Source organism: Pelophylax lessonae, assembly GCF_965119305.1.
Source record: "Pelophylax lessonae genome assembly, chromosome: 8".
Lineage (NCBI taxonomy): Eukaryota > Metazoa > Chordata > Amphibia > Anura > Ranidae > Pelophylax > Pelophylax lessonae.
In genome coordinates this window covers 10217385-10235658 of record NC_138775.1, presented here as the reverse complement: position 1 = coordinate 10235658, position 18274 = coordinate 10217385, and the positions used below count along the sequence as shown (strand labels likewise).

Below are 18274 nucleotides of genomic sequence, written 5' to 3'. Positions count from 1 at the left end.
AATACCATTACATTGAGGAAAGTGTGTGAAGGGTACTTCTATGCGGCAGTGGTGAAGAGACTCTGGTCTTCCATGCGTGTACTCCCTACATCTGTATGGTATCCCTGCTCAGTTTGCTCTGGTGTGAGAACACTTGAGCATCGTTTTCTGGTGAGTTGCCATTTCTGCTATCTATCAGTGTGACAACTGGTGGTGGATGGTGATCCATTTATATACTTCACGCACTCCTGGATTTTATGGACTTGAAGGACATTGCTTTTCTTTATATGTTTTTGAGTGTTTATCAAGCAGTATCTTTGACAAGCATGCTTTTTACACTTTAAGTCATCTAACAGTGATTTCATGCGCTACTTCTTTTCCATTTCAGGTTAAAGGTTAGGGTTCGGTTAAGGGCTAGGTTGTGATTTAACGTTAGAGTTTGGGGTCAGGTAAAGGTTAGGGGTTGAATTGGGTTGAGGGGTTACAGTTAAGGGGGTTGGGTTAAAGAAGGGGTCACGTAAAAGTTTAGGGTTGGAGTTAGGGATTAGGTTTAAGGTTAGGTTTAGATTTAGAGGTTAGGTTAAGGATTAGAGTTTGGGTAAGGGCTAGGTTGTGATTTAACGTTAGACTTTGGGGTCAGGTAAAGGTTAGGGTTGGAATTGGGTTGAGGGCTAGGTTGTGATTTAGGGGTTAGGTTAAAGAAGAAGTCAGGTAAAGGTTTAGGGTTGGAGTTAGGTTAAAGGTTAGGGTTAGAGGTTAGGTTAAGGATTAGAGTTAGGTTAAGGGCTAGGTTGTGATTTAACGTTAGAGTTTGGGGTCGGATAAAGGTTAGGGTTGGAATTGGGTTGAGAGCTAGGTTGTGATTTAGGGGTTAGGTTAAAGAAGGGGTCAGGTAAAAGTTTAGGGTTAGAGTTGGGGATTAGGTTAAAGGTTAGGTTTAGATTTAGAGGTTAGGTTAAGGATTAGAGTTTGGGTAAGGGCTAGGTTGTGATTTACTGTAACATTAGAGTTTGGGGTCAGGAAAAGGTTAGGGTTGGAATTGGGTTGAGGACTAGGTTAGGATTCAAGGTTAGTGTTAGGGTTGGAGTTAGGGGTTAGGTTAAAGGTTAGAGTTAGAGGTTAGTTTAAGGATTAGAGTTCAGTTAAGGGCTAGGTTGTGATTTAACGTTAGAGTTTGGGGTCGGGTAAAGGTTAGGGGTGGTATTGGGTTGAGGGCTAGATTGTGATTTTGGGGTTAGAGTTAAGGGGGTTGGGCTAAAGAAGGGGTCAGGTAAAAGTTTAGGGTTGGAGTTAGGGGTTAGGTTAAAGGTTAGGGTTAGAGTTAGAGGTTAGGTTAAGGATTAGAGTTAGGTTAAGGGCTAGGTTGTGATTTAACATTAGAGTTTGTGGTCAGGTAAAGGTTAGGGTTGGAATTGGGTTGAGGACTAGGTTGGGATTCAAGGTTAGTGTTAGAGTTGGAGTTAGGGTTAGGTTAAAGGTTAGGGTTAGGTTAAGGATTAGAGTTAGGTTAAGGGCTAGGTTGTGATTTAACGTTAGAGTTTGTGGTCAGGTAAAGGTTAGGGTTGGAATTGGGTTGAGGACTAGGTTGGGATTCAAGGTTAGTGTTAGAGTTGGAGTTAGGGTTAGGTTAAAGGTTAGGGTTAGAGTTAGAGGTTAGGTTAAGGATTAGGGTTCAGTTAAGGGCGAGGTTGTGATTTAACGTTAGAGTTTGGGGTCGAATAAAGGTTGGAATTGGGTTGAGGGCTAAGTTGTGTTTTCGGGGTTAGAGCTAGGGGTTGGGTTAAAGAAGGGGGTCAGGTAAAAGTTTAGGGTTGGAGTTAGGGGTTAGGTTAAAGGTTAGAGTTAGAGGTTAGGTTAAGGATTAGAGTTCAGTTAAGGGCTAGGTTGTGATTTAACGTTAGAGTTTGTGGTCAGGTAAAGGTTAGGGTTGGAATTGGGTTGAGGGCCAGGTTGTGATTTAGGGGTTAGGTTAAAGAAGGGGTCAGGTAAAAGTTTAGGGTTGGAGTTAGGGGTTAGGATAAAGGTTAGGGTTAGAGGTTAGGTTAAGGATTTGAGTTCAGTTAAGGGCTAGGTTGTGATTTGGGGTCGGATAAAGGTTAGGGTATGAATTGGACTAGGCCAGGGGGCAAGTACAAACCAGATCCCCATGGTCCAGCAACTCGACCCCCCCTCCCACTCTGCCTCTTCCCAGCCTCCTTCTGACCCCCATTCCAGATCGAAACTTCGCTCCAGATACTCTCTACTCACTGGCCAAATCCAGGTTTCCGACCTGGCCAGCAGGGGGCAGTTGGGGGGGGGGAGCTGGGACAGCTTGGTTGGAGCTGGCAGGGGGAGGAGAGTATCCAGTGGGACATGGAACCGGCCTCTGCTCAGACACAGTTTACACCATCCATGATGGGGAGGGAGGCCTGCGCTCTGTCCTTTTTACTTCTCTTCACCAGGAATCATTTAGGCATGTCTGTGGCAGAAGCGATGCAGCCTTTTTACGGGGCATCAGGGCAGCCCAGGGGGGCAATTGCCCCTCTGCTCCCTGGCTTACTCCTCCCCTGGTAGCATGTCTAACCGTCTGTGGATTTATACAGCATAAAGTACATAGAGGTGGTCACCTTTCTCCGCCACAGAGAGGTTGGGATCACTGCAGGGCCCGAGAACTTTCTGGAGTAGGGCCCGCGGGTAGACGCAGCGCTGGGACACCACCCCTGCCCCCTGCCCTACTCCTCCCCTGGTAGCCAGTCTAACCATCTGCGGATTTATACAGCATAAAGTACATAGAGGTGGTCACCTTTCTCCGCCACAGAGAGGTTGGGATCGCTGCAGGGCTTGCAGGGGCCGAGAACTTGCTGGAATAGGGCCCGTGGGTAGACGCAGCGCTGGGACACCACCAGGAGAGACAGAAAACAGAAAAAAGGTTCAATCCATCCTTCCATTTACAGATCTCATAACGCTGACGTTCTCCTTTAAACAAGGCCTATTTACTATTCTGTACCTGTGCGGTGTCTGCGCCAGTTTGATACATGGCGCTACTGGGCCGGTCCCGTGGTGCGGGAAGCAGCATCACCAAATCTCGTGAATGTCTGTATTTATCAGGTAGGGAGGGAGAACCTGTAGGGGAGGAATATTGAATGTTTATGACACAACATTCCACATTTAGACACAGAGGATTTAAAAAAATATATATATATATACACAGCCTTGTATTGTGTGCAATATGCGTCTTTCATATGCTCAACAGCTCCATCTAGTGGCCATAATGCAGTATTTTTTCTGAAACACCTCAATCAAAAAATAACTGCATTATGGCCACTAGATGGAGCTGATGAGCATAGGAAAGACACATATTGGGGCGTTATTTGCTATGGCGGTGCGAATGCTGAGATACAGAGCATCTGGAAAGTATTCACAGCACTTCACTTTTCCCACATTTTGTTATGATACAGCCTTATTCTAAAATTTTAATTAATTTCCTCAAAATTCTACAAACAATCCCCCATAATGAGAATGTGAAAGAAGTTTGTTTGAAAATAAAAAACTAAAAAAAAAAAAAAAAATCCCATGTACATAAGTATTCACACCCTTTGCCATGACACTCAAAATTGAGCTCAGGTGCATCCTCTTTCCACTGATCGTCCTTGAGAGGTTTCCACAACTTGATTGGAGTCCACCTGTGGTAGATTCAGTTGGTTGGACATGATTTGGAAAGGCACACACCTGTCTATATAAGGTCCCACAGGTAACAGTGCATGTCAGAGCACAAACCAAGCCATGAAGTCCAAGGAATTGTCTGTGGACCTCCGAGACAGGATTGTATGGAGGCACAGATCGGGGGAAGGGTACAGAAACATTTCTGCAGCATTGAAGGTCCCATTGAGCACAGTGGCCTCCATCATCCATAAATGGAAGAAGTTTGGAACCACCAGGGCCCGTCCAAACTGAGCGATCGGGGGAGGAGGGCCTTAGTCAGGGAGGTGTCCAAGAACCTGATGGTCACTCTGACAGAGCTCCAGCGTTTCTCTGTGGAGAGAGGAGAACCTTCCAGAAGAACAACCATCTCTGCAGCACTCCACCAATCAGACCTGTATGGTAGAGTGGGCAGACGGAAGCCACTCCTCAGTAAAAGTCACATGACAGCCTGTCTGGAGTTTACCAAAAGGCCCCTGAAGAACTCTCAGACCATGAGAAAGAAAATTCTCTGCTCTGATGAAACAAAGATTGAACTCTTTGGCCTGAATGGCGAGCGTCATGTCTGGAGGGAACCAGGCACCGCTCATCACCTGGCCAATACCATCCCTACTATGAAGCATGGTGGTGGCGGCATCATGCTGTGGGGATGTTTTTCAGTGGCAGGAACTGGGAGACTAGTCAGGATGGAGGGAAAGATGAATGCAGCAATGTACAGAGACATCCTTGATGAAAACCTTCTCCAGAGCGCTCTGGACCTCAGACTGGGGCGAAGGTTCATCATCCAACAAGACAACCCTAAGCACATGGCCAAGATAACAAAGGAGTGGCTATGGGATAACTCTGTGAATGTCTCTGAGTGGCCCAGCCAGAGCCCAGACTTGACCCCAATTGAACATCTCTGGATAGATCTGAAAATGGCTGTGCACCGACCCTCCCCCATCCAACCTGATGGAGCTTGAGAGGTCCTGAAAAGAAGAATGGGAGAAACTGCCCAAAAATAGGAGTGCCAAGCTTGTAGCATCATACTCAGAAATACTGGAGGCTGGAATTGGTGCCAAAGGAGCTTCACCAAAGTATTGAGCAAAGGGGGTGAATACTTATGTACATGGGATTTATTTTGTTTTTATGTTTAATAAATTTGCAAAGATTTCAAACAAACTTCTTTCACGTTGTCATTATGGGGGATTGTTTGTAGAATTTTGAGGAAAATAATGAATTTAATCCATTTTGGAATAAAGCTGTAACATAACAAAATGTGGAGAAAGTGAAGCTCTGTGAATACTTTCCGGGCGCAGTGTATTCGCCCCATTCATTTTTTTTATACACAGACCCCAAAATGTGAGCACCAACATTCTGATTAGGAAGTTATTTACGGCATTGGAGAAGATTTGAGTTGCAATCACTGAATGTTTTCCTGGCGGAAATTTTCACTTTTATGAAGAATTTCTCCTTTATTTCTCCGCTTTTCACTCCACAGAAAGACATTTTGAACGAAGAAGAAGTTTACATTGAACCCTCCCACAGCTCCCATTTCTACCTACCTCGTGTGCTGGAGGGGGCGGAGTTGACGAGCTGGGATGGCGCTGAATGGGTGGAGCTGAGGCTGGAGGAGGAGGGACTTGTGTAGGATGAAGATAATGCAGAAACGTTAGTGATGGATCCGGCGTGGAGGGAGTGGGGTAGCAGCATCTGAAAGACAAAACAGTCAGAACGGAAGGATGACAGAATGGAAGGATGACAGAATGGAAGGATGATGGTGGATGGTGGATGATGGAATGGAAGGATGACAGAATGGAAGGATGATGGTGGATGATGGAATGGAAGGATGAGAGAATGGAAGGATGATGGTGGATGATGGAATGGAAGGATGACAGATGATGAGAGAATGGAAGGATGATGGTGGATGATGGAATGGAAGGATGACAGAATGGAAGGATGATGGTGGATGATGGAATGGAAGGATGAGAGAATGGAAGGATGATGGTGGATGATGGAATGGAAGGATGACAGATGATGAGAGAATGGGAGGATGATGGTAAATTATGGAATGGAAGGATGAGACAAGGTGACAGAATTGAAATATGACAGAGATAACAGAATGGAAAAATTACAGAACAGAAAAATTAGAATGGAAGGATGACAGAAGATGACAGAATGGAAGGATGACAGAATTGAAGAATGAAAGAGGATGGCAGAATGGAAGGATGACAGAAGATGACAGAATGGAAGGATGAGGGAGGATGACAAGATGACAGAGTGGAAGGATGACAGATGATGACAGAATGGAAGGATGACAGAATGGAAGGATGACAGATGATGACAGAATGGAAGGATGACAGAATGGAAGGATGACAGATGATGACAGAATGGAAGGATGACAGAATGGAAGGATGACAGATGATGACAGAATGGAAGGATGAGAGAATGGAAGGATGACAGATGATGACAGAATGGAAGGATGACAGCTGATGAAATAATGGAAGGATGACAGATGATGACATAATGGAAGGATGAGGGAGGATGCCAGATGATGACAGAATGGAAGAATGACAGAAGGTAACAGAATGGAAGGAGGAGGAAAGATGCCAGATGATGAGAGAATGGAAGGATGACAGAAGATGAGAGAATGGAAGGATGACAGAAGGAGGAGGAGGAGGGAGAATGACAGATGATGAGAGAATGGAAGGATGACAGAATAGAAAGATTACAGAAGATGGCAGATGATGAGAAAATGGAAGGATGACAGAAGATGACAGATGAGAGCATGGAAGGATGACAGAAGATGACAGAAGATGATAGAGAACTGGCTCCAGGGGAGAGTACAGAGGGTGGTGATTAATGGGGAGTACTCGGATTGGGCGGGTGTGGAAAGTGGGGTCCCCCAGGGTTCTGTCCTGGGACCAATCCTGTTTAATTTATTCATAAATGATCTAGAGGAGGGGATATCTAGTACAATCTCAGTATTTGCGGATGATACTAAACTAGGCATGCCAATATCTTCTATGCAGGATGTGGAAACCTTACAAGCGGACCTGAACAAAATAACGGGGTGGGCAACTACATGGCAGATGAGGTTTAATATTAAAAAATGTAAAGTAATGCACTTGGGGGCCAGAAACCAGAAAGCAAGCTACTCACTAGGGGGGGAACCTCTGGGTGAGTCTAGGATGGAAAAGGACCTGGGGGTACTGGTAGACAACAGGCTTGGCAGTGGCATGCAATGCCAAGCCGCTGCAAGTAAAGCCAACAGAATACTGGGATGTATAAAAAAGGGGATTCACTCCAGAAATAAAGAGATTATTCTCCCACTCTACAAGACTCTGGTCCGGCCACATCTGGAGTATGCTGTCCAGTTCTGGGCACCGGTCCTCAGGAAGGATGTGCTGGAACTGGAAAAAGTCCAGAGAAGGGCAACAAAAATAATTAGGGGAATGGAGGACATCAGCTATGAGGAAAGACTACAAGCACTGAACTTATTCTCTCTGGAGAAGAGAGGATTGAGGGGGGATATGATATCAATGTACAAATACTGTACTGGCGACCCTAGCATAAGGAACAAACTATTCAGAGTAAGGGAATACAATAAGACACGTGGCCACTCACTAAAACTAGAGGAAAGGCGGTTTAACCTTAAAGTGCGTAAGGGGTTCTTCACTGTAAGAGCAGTAAGGATGTGGAATTCTCTTCACAAGCAGTCGTATCAGCAGGGAGCATTGATAGTTTCAAAAAACTATTAGATGGACACCTTAAAGACCACAACATACAGGGGTATACAATGTACAACATACAGGGGTATACAATGTACAACATACAGGGGTATATAATGTACAACATACAGGGGTATACAATGTACAACATACAGGGGTATACAATGTACAACATACAGGGGTATACAATGTACAACATACAGGGGTATACAATGTACAACATACAGGGGTATACAATGTACAACATACAGGGGGTATACAATGTACAACATACAGGGGTATACAATGTACGGTTAAAAGCAAACACAAACACACATCATAGGTTGAACTGGATGGACTGATGTCTTTTTTCAACCTCACTAACTATGTAACTATGAGAGATTGGAAGGATGACAGATGATGAGATAATGGAAGGATGACAGAAGATGACAAATGATGAGAGAATTGAAGGATGACAGATGATGAGAGAATGGAAGGATGACAGACGATGACAGAAGATGACAGAATGGAAGGAGGGAGGATGACAGATGATGACAGAATGGATGAATGACAGAAGATGAGAGAATGGAAGGAGGAGGAGGAGGGAGGATGACAGATGATGAGAGAATGGAAGGAGGACAGATGATAAGAGAATGGAAGGATGACAATGAGTCTTAGCCAGCAGATAATAGCAGTAGAAGATCTCAGCCATATAACAGGGTGGATCCAGTGTTGGGCGGGGGATGGAAACGGTTTATTTGTGTTTCCAGTAACAGAAGAGAAGTGTAATTTGTTACTTTGTATCGCCCTCGGTGTCCCCGCTTGGAAGAGTCACCCTTCATATTTGTATTTAAAAACTTTTCCCCCTCAGAGCCCTGAACCTGCTACAGAGGATGCAGAGGAAGAGCAAACAACCTTTTCTAACAGTGCCCCCCCCCCCCCGGGCCAACAATGGGGGGCGGTATTTCTGATCAGTATTCATTATATGTTGGAGGAGAACTGGTCCTGTATATCTGAAGCAATACACGGGGCTGCCTGGAATTGGCTCCGCATTTCACAGCTCTTACTATAAAGAATCCTTTCTGTATGGGGGAGGGGAAGACTTTCCTCCCTCGAGGCACACAGAGCGCCCCCTTGTCTTTTCTGATGACACTAAAGAGGAAATGTATTCTATTTTTAAAGCCAGCAGCTACAAATACTGTAACATGTGACGCTGAACCTCCATGATTGAAAGAACTGGAATCCAATGAATGAAAGGGGCGGGGTCAGGGAAGTCAGGCTGGGGAGGAAAGAGCTGGATGATGCCGGACGTCCTCTCCGGAACTCTATAATAAATATGTCCTGTTACCGAATATTTGAGATGTGAGAGTCACCTGCATAGAGTAGGGGTCCTCGTTCTCGCTGTCCACCGCGGTGGGCGTGGTCCCAGTGTCGCTGGAGGCGTGAGATGAGAGCGAGGAGGATGAATGTCGCACGGAGCCCAGGACCACCAGGGGGCTGCAGACAACAATAACATACAAGGTGACATATACTGCGGTTGTGGAACTAAGAAAGGGGCGCGATCGTTTCATAGGAGGTACCTACCTGTGTCTGTGGAGGAGTCTCATGCTGTCGTTATTTAGCGCTCCGTGTGATAGGAGGATGTTTCCGCGAGGCAGCGGCGCACAGGACGGATTCATCTTCTCCAGTGTAGGGAACTCCTGAGGGGTGTACAAGAAAAACTGCAAAGCTCAGCGCAAGATGCATTGATTATAATGTGCGCATATGTATTGGCAACCAGCTCTTAGTTTCGGGGCGGGGCTTATTTTTGGGGATGCGTTTTGCACTCGCTGCTACGGCCAGTTCAAGATTCTTGGTCCTGGCCGGGAGAATTTTTTCATAAGTCGTAATGCAATGCATGACCTTTTGAACTTTGATCATCAGCCATAGGATGGCCAATAATGGGGTCCCTGTTATGTCCCAGCCCCTCACTATAAAGGGAGGTGCAAGGAGCAGCCATAAGGGTCTATTTTTAAAAAAATTGCTGCCTAAATGCCTCAGAGTTTGCACAGCCATCACAAATAATCCCCGTTCATTTTCTTATGATCATCAGCTCCATCTTGTGGCCATAAAGCAGCATTTTTCTAAACAACCTCAAACAGGAAAATACAACATAATGACCACTAGATGGCTCTGACGATCATAGCAAATACACATATGAGACGTATTACAGGGATTATTCATGATGGCTGTGCAAACAGTTTATTTTCTTATAAGTGTCGGCTCCATCTAGTGGCCATAAAGTGGCATTTTACTGAAATATCTCTATTAGTAAAATACCACAGAATGGCCACTAGATGGCGCTGACAATCATAGCAAATGTAATGTGTCTCATATGTTTTTTTTTATGATTGTTGTCAGCTCCATCTAGTGGCCATAATGCAGCATTTTCCTGAAATATCTTAATCAGGAAAATACCACATAATGGCCACTAGATGGAGCTGACAGTCATAGCATTACAGGTATTATTTGTAAAAGCTGGGCAAACTGTTTTTTTTCTTATCTTCGTCAGCTCCATCTAGTGGCCATATTGCGGCATTTTCCTGGAATATCTTAATTAGTAAAATACCACATAATGGCCACTAGATGGAGCAGACGACCATAGCAAATAATGGCCACTAGATGGAGCTGACGATCATAGCAAATAATGGCCACTAGATGGAGTTGACGATCATAGCAAATAATGACCACTAGATGGAGCTGACAGTAATAGCAAATAATGGCCACTAGATGGAGCTGACGATCATAGCAAAAATGGCCACTAGATGGAGCTGACGATCATAGCAAATAATGGCCACTAGATGGAGCTGACGATCATAGCAAATAATGGCCACTAGATGGAGCTGATGATCATAGGAAATGTAAGTAATGAGACGCATTACAGGGATTATTCGTGACGGCTGTGCAAACAGTTTATTGTTTTAGGATTGTCGGCTCCATCTAGTGGCTATAATCTGGCATTTTCCTGAAATATCTCAATTAGTAAAATACCACATAATGGCCACTAGATGGCAGTGACGATCATAGCAAATACACATATGAGACACATTACAGGGATTATTCATGATGGCTGTGCAAACAGTTTATTTTCTTATACGTATCGGCTCCATTTAGTGGCCATAAAGTGTCATTTTCCTGAAATATCTCAAATAGGAAAATACCACATAATGGCCACTAGATGGAGCTGATGATGATAGCAAATACACATAAGAGACAAATTACAGGGATTTTTTGTGACGGCTGTGCAAACAGTTTTTGATATGATCGCCAGCTTCATCTAGTGGTCATAATGCAGCATTTTTCTGAAAGATCTCAATCAGAAAAATACAACATAATGGCCACTAGATGGAGCTGACAATCATAGCAAATGTAATGCATCGCATATGTGTATTTGCTATGATAGTTGTCAGCTCCATCTAGTGGCCATAATGAGGAGAAGAGCCGTGGAGGAGGGAGAATTTAAAAATAATCTTTAATTTCAGCCAGAAAGTTTTGCAGATAATAAAATGAGGAGGTTTTTACCTGGTACAGACTGGAGCGCATGACCTGGAACTGGTCTACCAGCTTCTTGTGCAGCGGCCGCATCTCCGGGTGTACGCAACGCTCGTGTACCGCCAGCCCCACCCCCAACACGTGTACCTGGAACATGGCACAGGAGACATATTATTATACCTTACATAACGCCTGGGCCATCAACTATTACAATTAACACAACTCGGTGCACTGAAATCCGACAAACACGCCAACCTGATAGAAGAAAAACAGAATTATTTCATCATTTAAATAATCACACATCAGAACCCTACAGAGATATCTGAAAGAAGAACTGTCTGTACTGCGTCACAACATGAAATCAGAATTTCCATTTTCATCCAAAGCAGTTCACCAACATCTTTATATACCTTCATTATATACCTCCTCCTATATACCCCCTATTATATACCTTCATTATATACCTCCTCCTATATACCCTCCTATTATATACCTTCATTATATACCTCCTCCTATATACCCTCCTATTATATACCTTCATTATATACCTCCTCCTATATACCCCCTATTATATACCTCCTTCTATATACCCCCCTATTATATACCTTCATTATATGACTCCTCCTATATACCCCCTATAATATACCTTCATTATATACCTCCTCCTATATACCCCCTATTATATATCTTCATTATATACCTCCTTCTATATACCCCCCTATTATATACCTTCATTATATGACTCCTCCTATATACCCCCTATTATATACCTTCATTATATACCTCCTTTTATATACCCCCCTATTATATACCTTCATTATATGACTCCTCCTATATACCCCCTATTATATACCTTCATTATATACCTCCTTCTATATACCCTCCTATTATATACCTTCATTTTATGCCTCCTCCTATATACCCCCCTATTATATACCTTCATTATATGCCTCCTCCTATATACCCTCCTATTATATACCTTCATTATATGCCTCCTCCTATATACCCTCCTATTATATACCTTCATTATATACCTCCTCCTATATACCCTCCTATTATATACCTTCATTATATACCTTCTCCTATATACCCCCTATTATATACCTTCATTATATACCTTCTCCTATATACCCCCTATTATATACCTGATCGCACATACACCCCCCGTTTATCTCTTCATTATATACCTGCTCATATATACCCCCCTGTTATATACCTGAGTGTGCATACCCCCCTCATTATATCTATTCATTATATACCTCCTCCTATTTACCCCCTATCAGATACCTGCTCTTATATACCCCCCAATATATCTCTTCATTAAATACCTGCTCCTATATACCCCCCTATTATATATCTGCTCCTATATACCCCCCAATATATCCCTTCATTATATATCTGCTCCTATATACCCTCTATTGTATACCTGCTCCTATATACCTGCTCTTATATACCCCCCCCAATATATCCCTTCATTATATACCTGCTCCTGTATATCTCCCCTATTATATACCTGCTCCAATATACCTACCAGTATATCCCTTCATCATATATCTGCTCCTACTGTATATACCCCCTATTATATACCTGCTCCTATATACCCCCTATGATATACTTGCTCTTATACACCCCCTCATTTTAGCTCTTTATTATTTATCTGCTCCTATATACCTCCCTGTTATTTACCTGATGGTGCATACCCCCCTCATTATATCTCTTCATTATATACCTCCTCCTATATACCCCCAATATATACCTGCTCTTATATACCCTCCAATATATTCCTTCATTATATACCTGCTCCTATATATACCCGCTATTATATACCTGCTTTTATTGACCCCCTTATTATATCTCTTCATTATATACCTGCTCCTGCATGAGTTCCTTCAGCTGGCTGATTTTTTCCGCATCTTCTGGGTGCTGGGCGATGTATTCCTTATCAAAGAACGCCTGGGGGGGGGGGGGGGGAGAGCGATCGGGGCAGTCAGCAGAGTGGTGATAAGGAGAGAGATGGCGATAGATAGATAGATAGATAGATAGATAGATAGATAGATAGATAGATAGATAGATAGATAGATAGATAGATAGATAGATAGATAGATAGATAGGTAGAACAGATAGATAGGTAGAATAGATAGATAGATCGATCCCTCGATCTTCCTCTGACCTCCTGGTATCGGGTGATTCCTCCATTCACCGCGGCATCGATGACGCCATTCAGACACATGCTGAGCAGGTTGATGTTTCCATGCAGATTGTGGTGCTGGTATTGTGTGATCAGCGCCCGCAGCTCCTGCGTCTTGTTAGTCAGAACCTGAATGGCGTTCTCCAGCGGACTGACCTCCACCTGCAAAACACAAAAAAAATCCAAAAATTACATTTATAAAGTCACATGTGCAGTCTGATCACTGGAGGAGGGGAGACTGAGGAAATGCTTCCTCCTGCCTGCAGCAGACTGATGACATCATCTCAGCCTAGGCACACTGTTGCTGAATCATGTGATGTATACATGTATCTATCTATGTAATTGTGCACACTTGTGGTCCACATTTGTTGAAAAACTGCTTAAAGAGGACGTCACGCGTCACTTCGGAAAATGATGAAGTCAGAGGGAATTGTGATGTAGAACAGAGAGAAAGTTCCACAACAGACATCACAGTTCAGACTAAGTCCATCTATTTCTATAGAAAGAGGTAGAAAAATAAATATGATATTTATAAAGTAACAGGTTCATGTAAAAGAAGAGACCCCCCCCAGAGAGGAGACATTCTACCCGTCCTATAATATAAACCTGCACAGAAAATGATACTTTGTAGAAGAATCGCACAGACACATTACCAGCTCTCTCTTCTGTACTTCAAACCAGCAGGAGATTCCCGGGAGACTGTGAGACAGCGTGAGAGTGCTCCGCTCTATCCATAGACTCTGAGAGAGAGAGAATAGTAAGTCATAGGGACAGTCTGAGAGAGAAAGAGAGGAGAAGGAGGGGGGAAGAGAGAGAGGGGGAAGAGAGGGAGAGAGAAGCAGAGGGAGAGAGAGAGGGAAGGAGAGAAAGAGAGAGAGAGAGGGGGAGAGAGAGAGAGAGAGGGGGAGAGAGAAAGAGGGGAGAGAGAGAGAGAGAGAAGGAGAGGGGAGAGAGAGAAGGAGAGTGAGAGAGAGAGAGAGAGAGAGAGGGGGGGGGGAGAGAGGAGAGGGGGAGAAAGAGAGAGAGAGGGAAGGGGTGAGAGAGTGGGAGAGAGCGAGAGAGGGGGAGGGAGAGTGAAAGAGGGAGAAGGGGGGGGAGAGGGAGAGAGAGAGGGGGGGCAGAGAGAGGGGAGGGAGAGAGAGAGGGGGAGGGAGAGAGAGAGTGGAAGAGAGAGAGGGGGGGAGGGAGAGAGGGGGAGAGAGCGAGATAGAGAGAGAGAGGAGAGAGAGAGGAGAGAGAAGAGAAAAGAAGGAAAGAAAGAAAGAAAGAAAGAAAGAAAGAAAGAAAGAAAGAAAGAAAGAAAGAAAGAAAGAAAGAAAGAAAAAGAAAGAAAGAAAGAAAGAAAGAAAGAAAAAACTAACAAGAGTGAGGGGAGGGGGGGGGGGGAGAAGAGAGAGGGGAGGAGAGGACAGAGAGAAAAATAAAGAGAGGAGAGAAGAGAGAGAAAGGAGAAAAAGAGAGACAGCAAGAAAGATACTGTACATAGACACAAAAAGAAAGAAAGGAGAGGGTTGGATAGATAGATAGATAGACAGACAGACAGACAGACAGACAGACAGACAGATAGATAGACAGACAGATAGACAGACAGACAGACAGACAGACAGATAGATAGACAGACAGACAGACAGACAGACAGACAGACAGACAGACAGACAGACAGATAGATGTGTCAGTGTCCAGACACAATGCCCACCTTAAACTCGTTGTCTTTATCCCGGGCTCCCCGGTGGAACGGCCGGTCGTAGCGGAATCTGCGGACGTTGTTCACTCGGTAGAAGCTCTTTATCCTCTCCGGGACGTGGTCCATACTGAGGACTCTTAGTGTGTCCGGAAGCGGAGTCACCGCATAAATTTGCAGGTCTAACATGGACAGTCAAGGAACAAACTACCTGACCTCATACTTCCAGACTCATTCTTCCCCCCGTTAGTAACCCATAAAATGAGGATTCTCCATCATTGACCTACAGAGTTTTAAAGCCTCCGATAACCTCAAATCCCAGAAGCTTGAAGGACCTGCACTGGTTTCACATTCCTGTTGCCCTTTAGGACCCGAAGAGCTTTCTGTCATATATCTCGCACTCTCTGAGAACGCTCTACTCAGCCTAATCCGGGACAAGCGGGACGCTCTATCGGGGTTCAGGTTGGACATAGCAGGGGTGAGGTTTGTGAAACTTAAATGAACAGTTTCACCTGAACTTGCTTTTGGCGTTAAAATCCTGCAGCTAATATACTTTATGTGCAGTCATTATATTTTATTTATGGGTGGTTCAGGAGATAGAGGGGAGTTATTAGGGAATATATCAGCAGAGCAGTGGACGGTGTCAGTAGTTTCTTGTTTTTATTATTTTTTTCAATTTTTTTTTTTACAATATTATTTGTTTACAATTTTTTTAGGAACCCCGTTGGGGGGGGGGGGGGAGCTTTGGTGAAATATCTAAACAGACCCCTGGTGTCTCACTTTTAAAAAAGAAAAAGGGATTGAGGACAGAGCTTCCCCAGTCCCTTTCTCTGCAGCCTCAGCTGCACTGGAGAGTGAACTAATAGGAAGTGCTCTGTGCTGAGCGGCTTCCTGTTTATTCACAAACTGAAGCATACTAAACATAGTTTGGTATGCTTCAGTTAAGAATGAACACAGGAGCGACTGGTACAGATCACTCACTGTGTTTGTAATATCTCATTTACCGGCCCTTTCCTTTTCTGAACAATCTGTACCGGTCGCTCCTGTGTTTGTACAGAAAAAAAAGGGGCCGGTAAATTAGATATTTACTCACCCCTTCCCCCTGCCCTCCATCCTGAAACATCCCCCGCAGCAGCTGGCGGGAGAGGAGGGATGCTGGCAGCACTGCAGGGGGAAGGCTGAGCGCCAGGAAGCAGGGGAAATCGGCACTGCACAGGGTGATTAGGGTGTGCCTAGGCACACCTTGCACACCCTGTGCGTACGCCTATGATGGTAGCCAATCAGCTTCTAACTTCAGCTTGTTCAATTAGGCTTTGACATAAAAAAAAAAACCCCAGACGCTGATTGGTTACTATGCAGAGCTTCACCAGATTTCATTCCCTCCATTTTTAGTAAATCAACCCCAATGCATCAAATAAAATAATCGCTTTCTGCGGCTACATGAAATAATGATGGGGGTGAGCGCTGTGAAGGATACACTGAGCGTCGCTCTGCAGTATGGTGTCATCGGGATGGTTGAGATGCTGCATTGCGATGGCTTGCGGGAACTCGCTCAGCATCCTCTGCTGAAAGGCCTCCAGCCGCTCGTAGTCATGACCCCGGCACACAAATTCCTTATTCTGTCCATAAGAAGAACATAGAGAAAGGACATTACTGACAAATAAAGGACAACACAGACGCAGGACGGCATCACCGCTTCATAGAGCCACCGCCAATACAGAAAGGACAAAGCTCCAATTCCATTTATACAATCTGGTTGGTCCACATTACCAAAAGGTCTGAAACAATGTAACTACCTGGAAAAGAACGGGATCACAGAAATTTGATTCTGATTGACATCTATTTTAACCATTTCTGGCCCGGAAGGATTTTCCCCCTTAATGACCAGGCCATATTTTGCGATTCGGCACTGCATTGCTTTAACTGACAATTACGCGGTCGTGCGACGCTGTACCCAAATAAAATTGATGTTCTTTTTTTCCCCACAAATAGAGATTTCTTTTGATGGTTTTTGATCACCTCTGCGGTTTTTATTTTTTGCACTCTAAACAAAAAAATGCAACAATTCTGCAAAACATTGCCAATAAAAAAAAATTTAAAATCAATTTTTTTTTCATAATTTTAGGCCAATTTGTATTCTGCTACATATTTTTGTCAAAAAAAACACAATAAGAGTTTTTTGATTGGTTTGCGCAAAAAGTTATTGCGTCTACTTTATGTAATTTTTATTTATTTATTTATTTTTTACCAGTAATGTCGGCGATCTGCGATTTTTAGCGAATTGCAGCGGACAGATCACACGAGCGTTCAGTTTTTTTTTCTCCGATCAGTGACATTTTTTTTTTTTGTGGACACGGATGACACATTGGAGTGTCCGTTCCGTATGTCCGTTTATCATCCCATCCGTTTGTGGATGATAAACGGACATAATGTATCTCTATGTAAATACGGATGTCTGCGGATGACACCACTGACATCCGTTTTTGCGTCCGTTCCGTTTTTTAAACAGAAGAAAAAATAGGGTTCTCTTCCGTTCAAAAAAACGGAACTGAACGGACGCAAAACGGATGTCAGCGGATGATCATCCGATGACATCCGTATTTACATAGAGATACATTATGTCCGTTTTTCATCCGCAAACGGATGGGATGAAAAACAGACATACAGAACGCCCGTGTGAAAGAGGCCTTACTGACATTTTTGACACTTTTGGGGGGGACCAGTGACATTACTACATTAATCAGTGCTAAAAATGTGCACTTACTGTAAAAATGACACTGGCAGGGAAGGGATTAACACCAGGGGCGATCAAAGGGTTACATGTGTCCCCAGGGGGTGCTTTCTAACTGTGTGGGGGATGGACTTATGGAATGAACACAGGGAACTATGTTCCTAAATAGGAGGAACACAGGATCCCTGTGTTCATTGCAGACAGAACAGCGGTGTGCCTTGTATACAACAGTAGGCCGCCGTTCTGTCTCCATGGGGAGCAAACGTGGGTGCCCGCAGATCAGCTTCCCCTCTGGCGAATGGGTGCAAACACCAACCCACAAGCTCTCCCGCGAAGTGACGTACGGGTTCCACGGGTACCTGCCGACTTGCAGCAGTTTACAGTATGGTCAGCAAGTGGTTAATGGCACCTCCTCCCCCAGCCTGTGAATAAGCAATGAAGGATCAGCATTAGACATGTGCAGAACGGAGACATTTGTTTCATTTCGGAAAGACTGGTTATATTCATAATTACGTTTCGGAATTTGTTTAATTTCATTTCGTTTATTAATTTTCTATCAAATTCCAAATTTTAGAAATGATTAGAACTCTGTCAAAAAAATGATCGACTAATTTCAATTCTGTATGAAGAATAGCTGGTTGTTAAGCAGCAGGCAGGGAAGCCGGCTGCCAGCGTCCTTAACAACTGATGACTCATCAGCTGTCAGCGGGCTTTCCCACTGACAGCTGAAATGTAAACAAAACAATGCCAGCAATAGAAGAAAAAAAAACAGCGTGGGGTCCCCACCCCAATCCATA

General features: G+C 44.0%; 1 protein-coding gene across 2 annotated transcripts in view; it reads right to left on the bottom strand.

The window, feature by feature from the left end:
* DOCK3 (dedicator of cytokinesis 3) overlaps positions 1 to 18274 on the bottom strand; it is a 276655-nt gene that overhangs the window by 12371 nt on the left and 246010 nt on the right. For both annotated transcript variants that reach the window (XM_082265832.1, XM_082265833.1), the window contains 11 exons: positions 16224 to 16365; positions 14762 to 14928; positions 13719 to 13805; positions 13048 to 13227; positions 12747 to 12830; positions 10908 to 11024; positions 8931 to 9046; positions 8720 to 8843; positions 5202 to 5349; positions 2966 to 3081; positions 2762 to 2849 (listed from right to left, as the gene is read on the bottom strand). In XM_082265832.1, the coding sequence (XP_082121958.1) occupies positions 2762 to 2849; positions 2966 to 3081; positions 5202 to 5349; positions 8720 to 8843; positions 8931 to 9046; positions 10908 to 11024; positions 12747 to 12830; positions 13048 to 13227; positions 13719 to 13805; positions 14762 to 14928; positions 16224 to 16365 (1369 nt within the window). The remainder of the gene's footprint in view (positions 1 to 2761; positions 2850 to 2965; positions 3082 to 5201; positions 5350 to 8719; positions 8844 to 8930; positions 9047 to 10907; positions 11025 to 12746; positions 12831 to 13047; positions 13228 to 13718; positions 13806 to 14761; positions 14929 to 16223; positions 16366 to 18274) is intronic.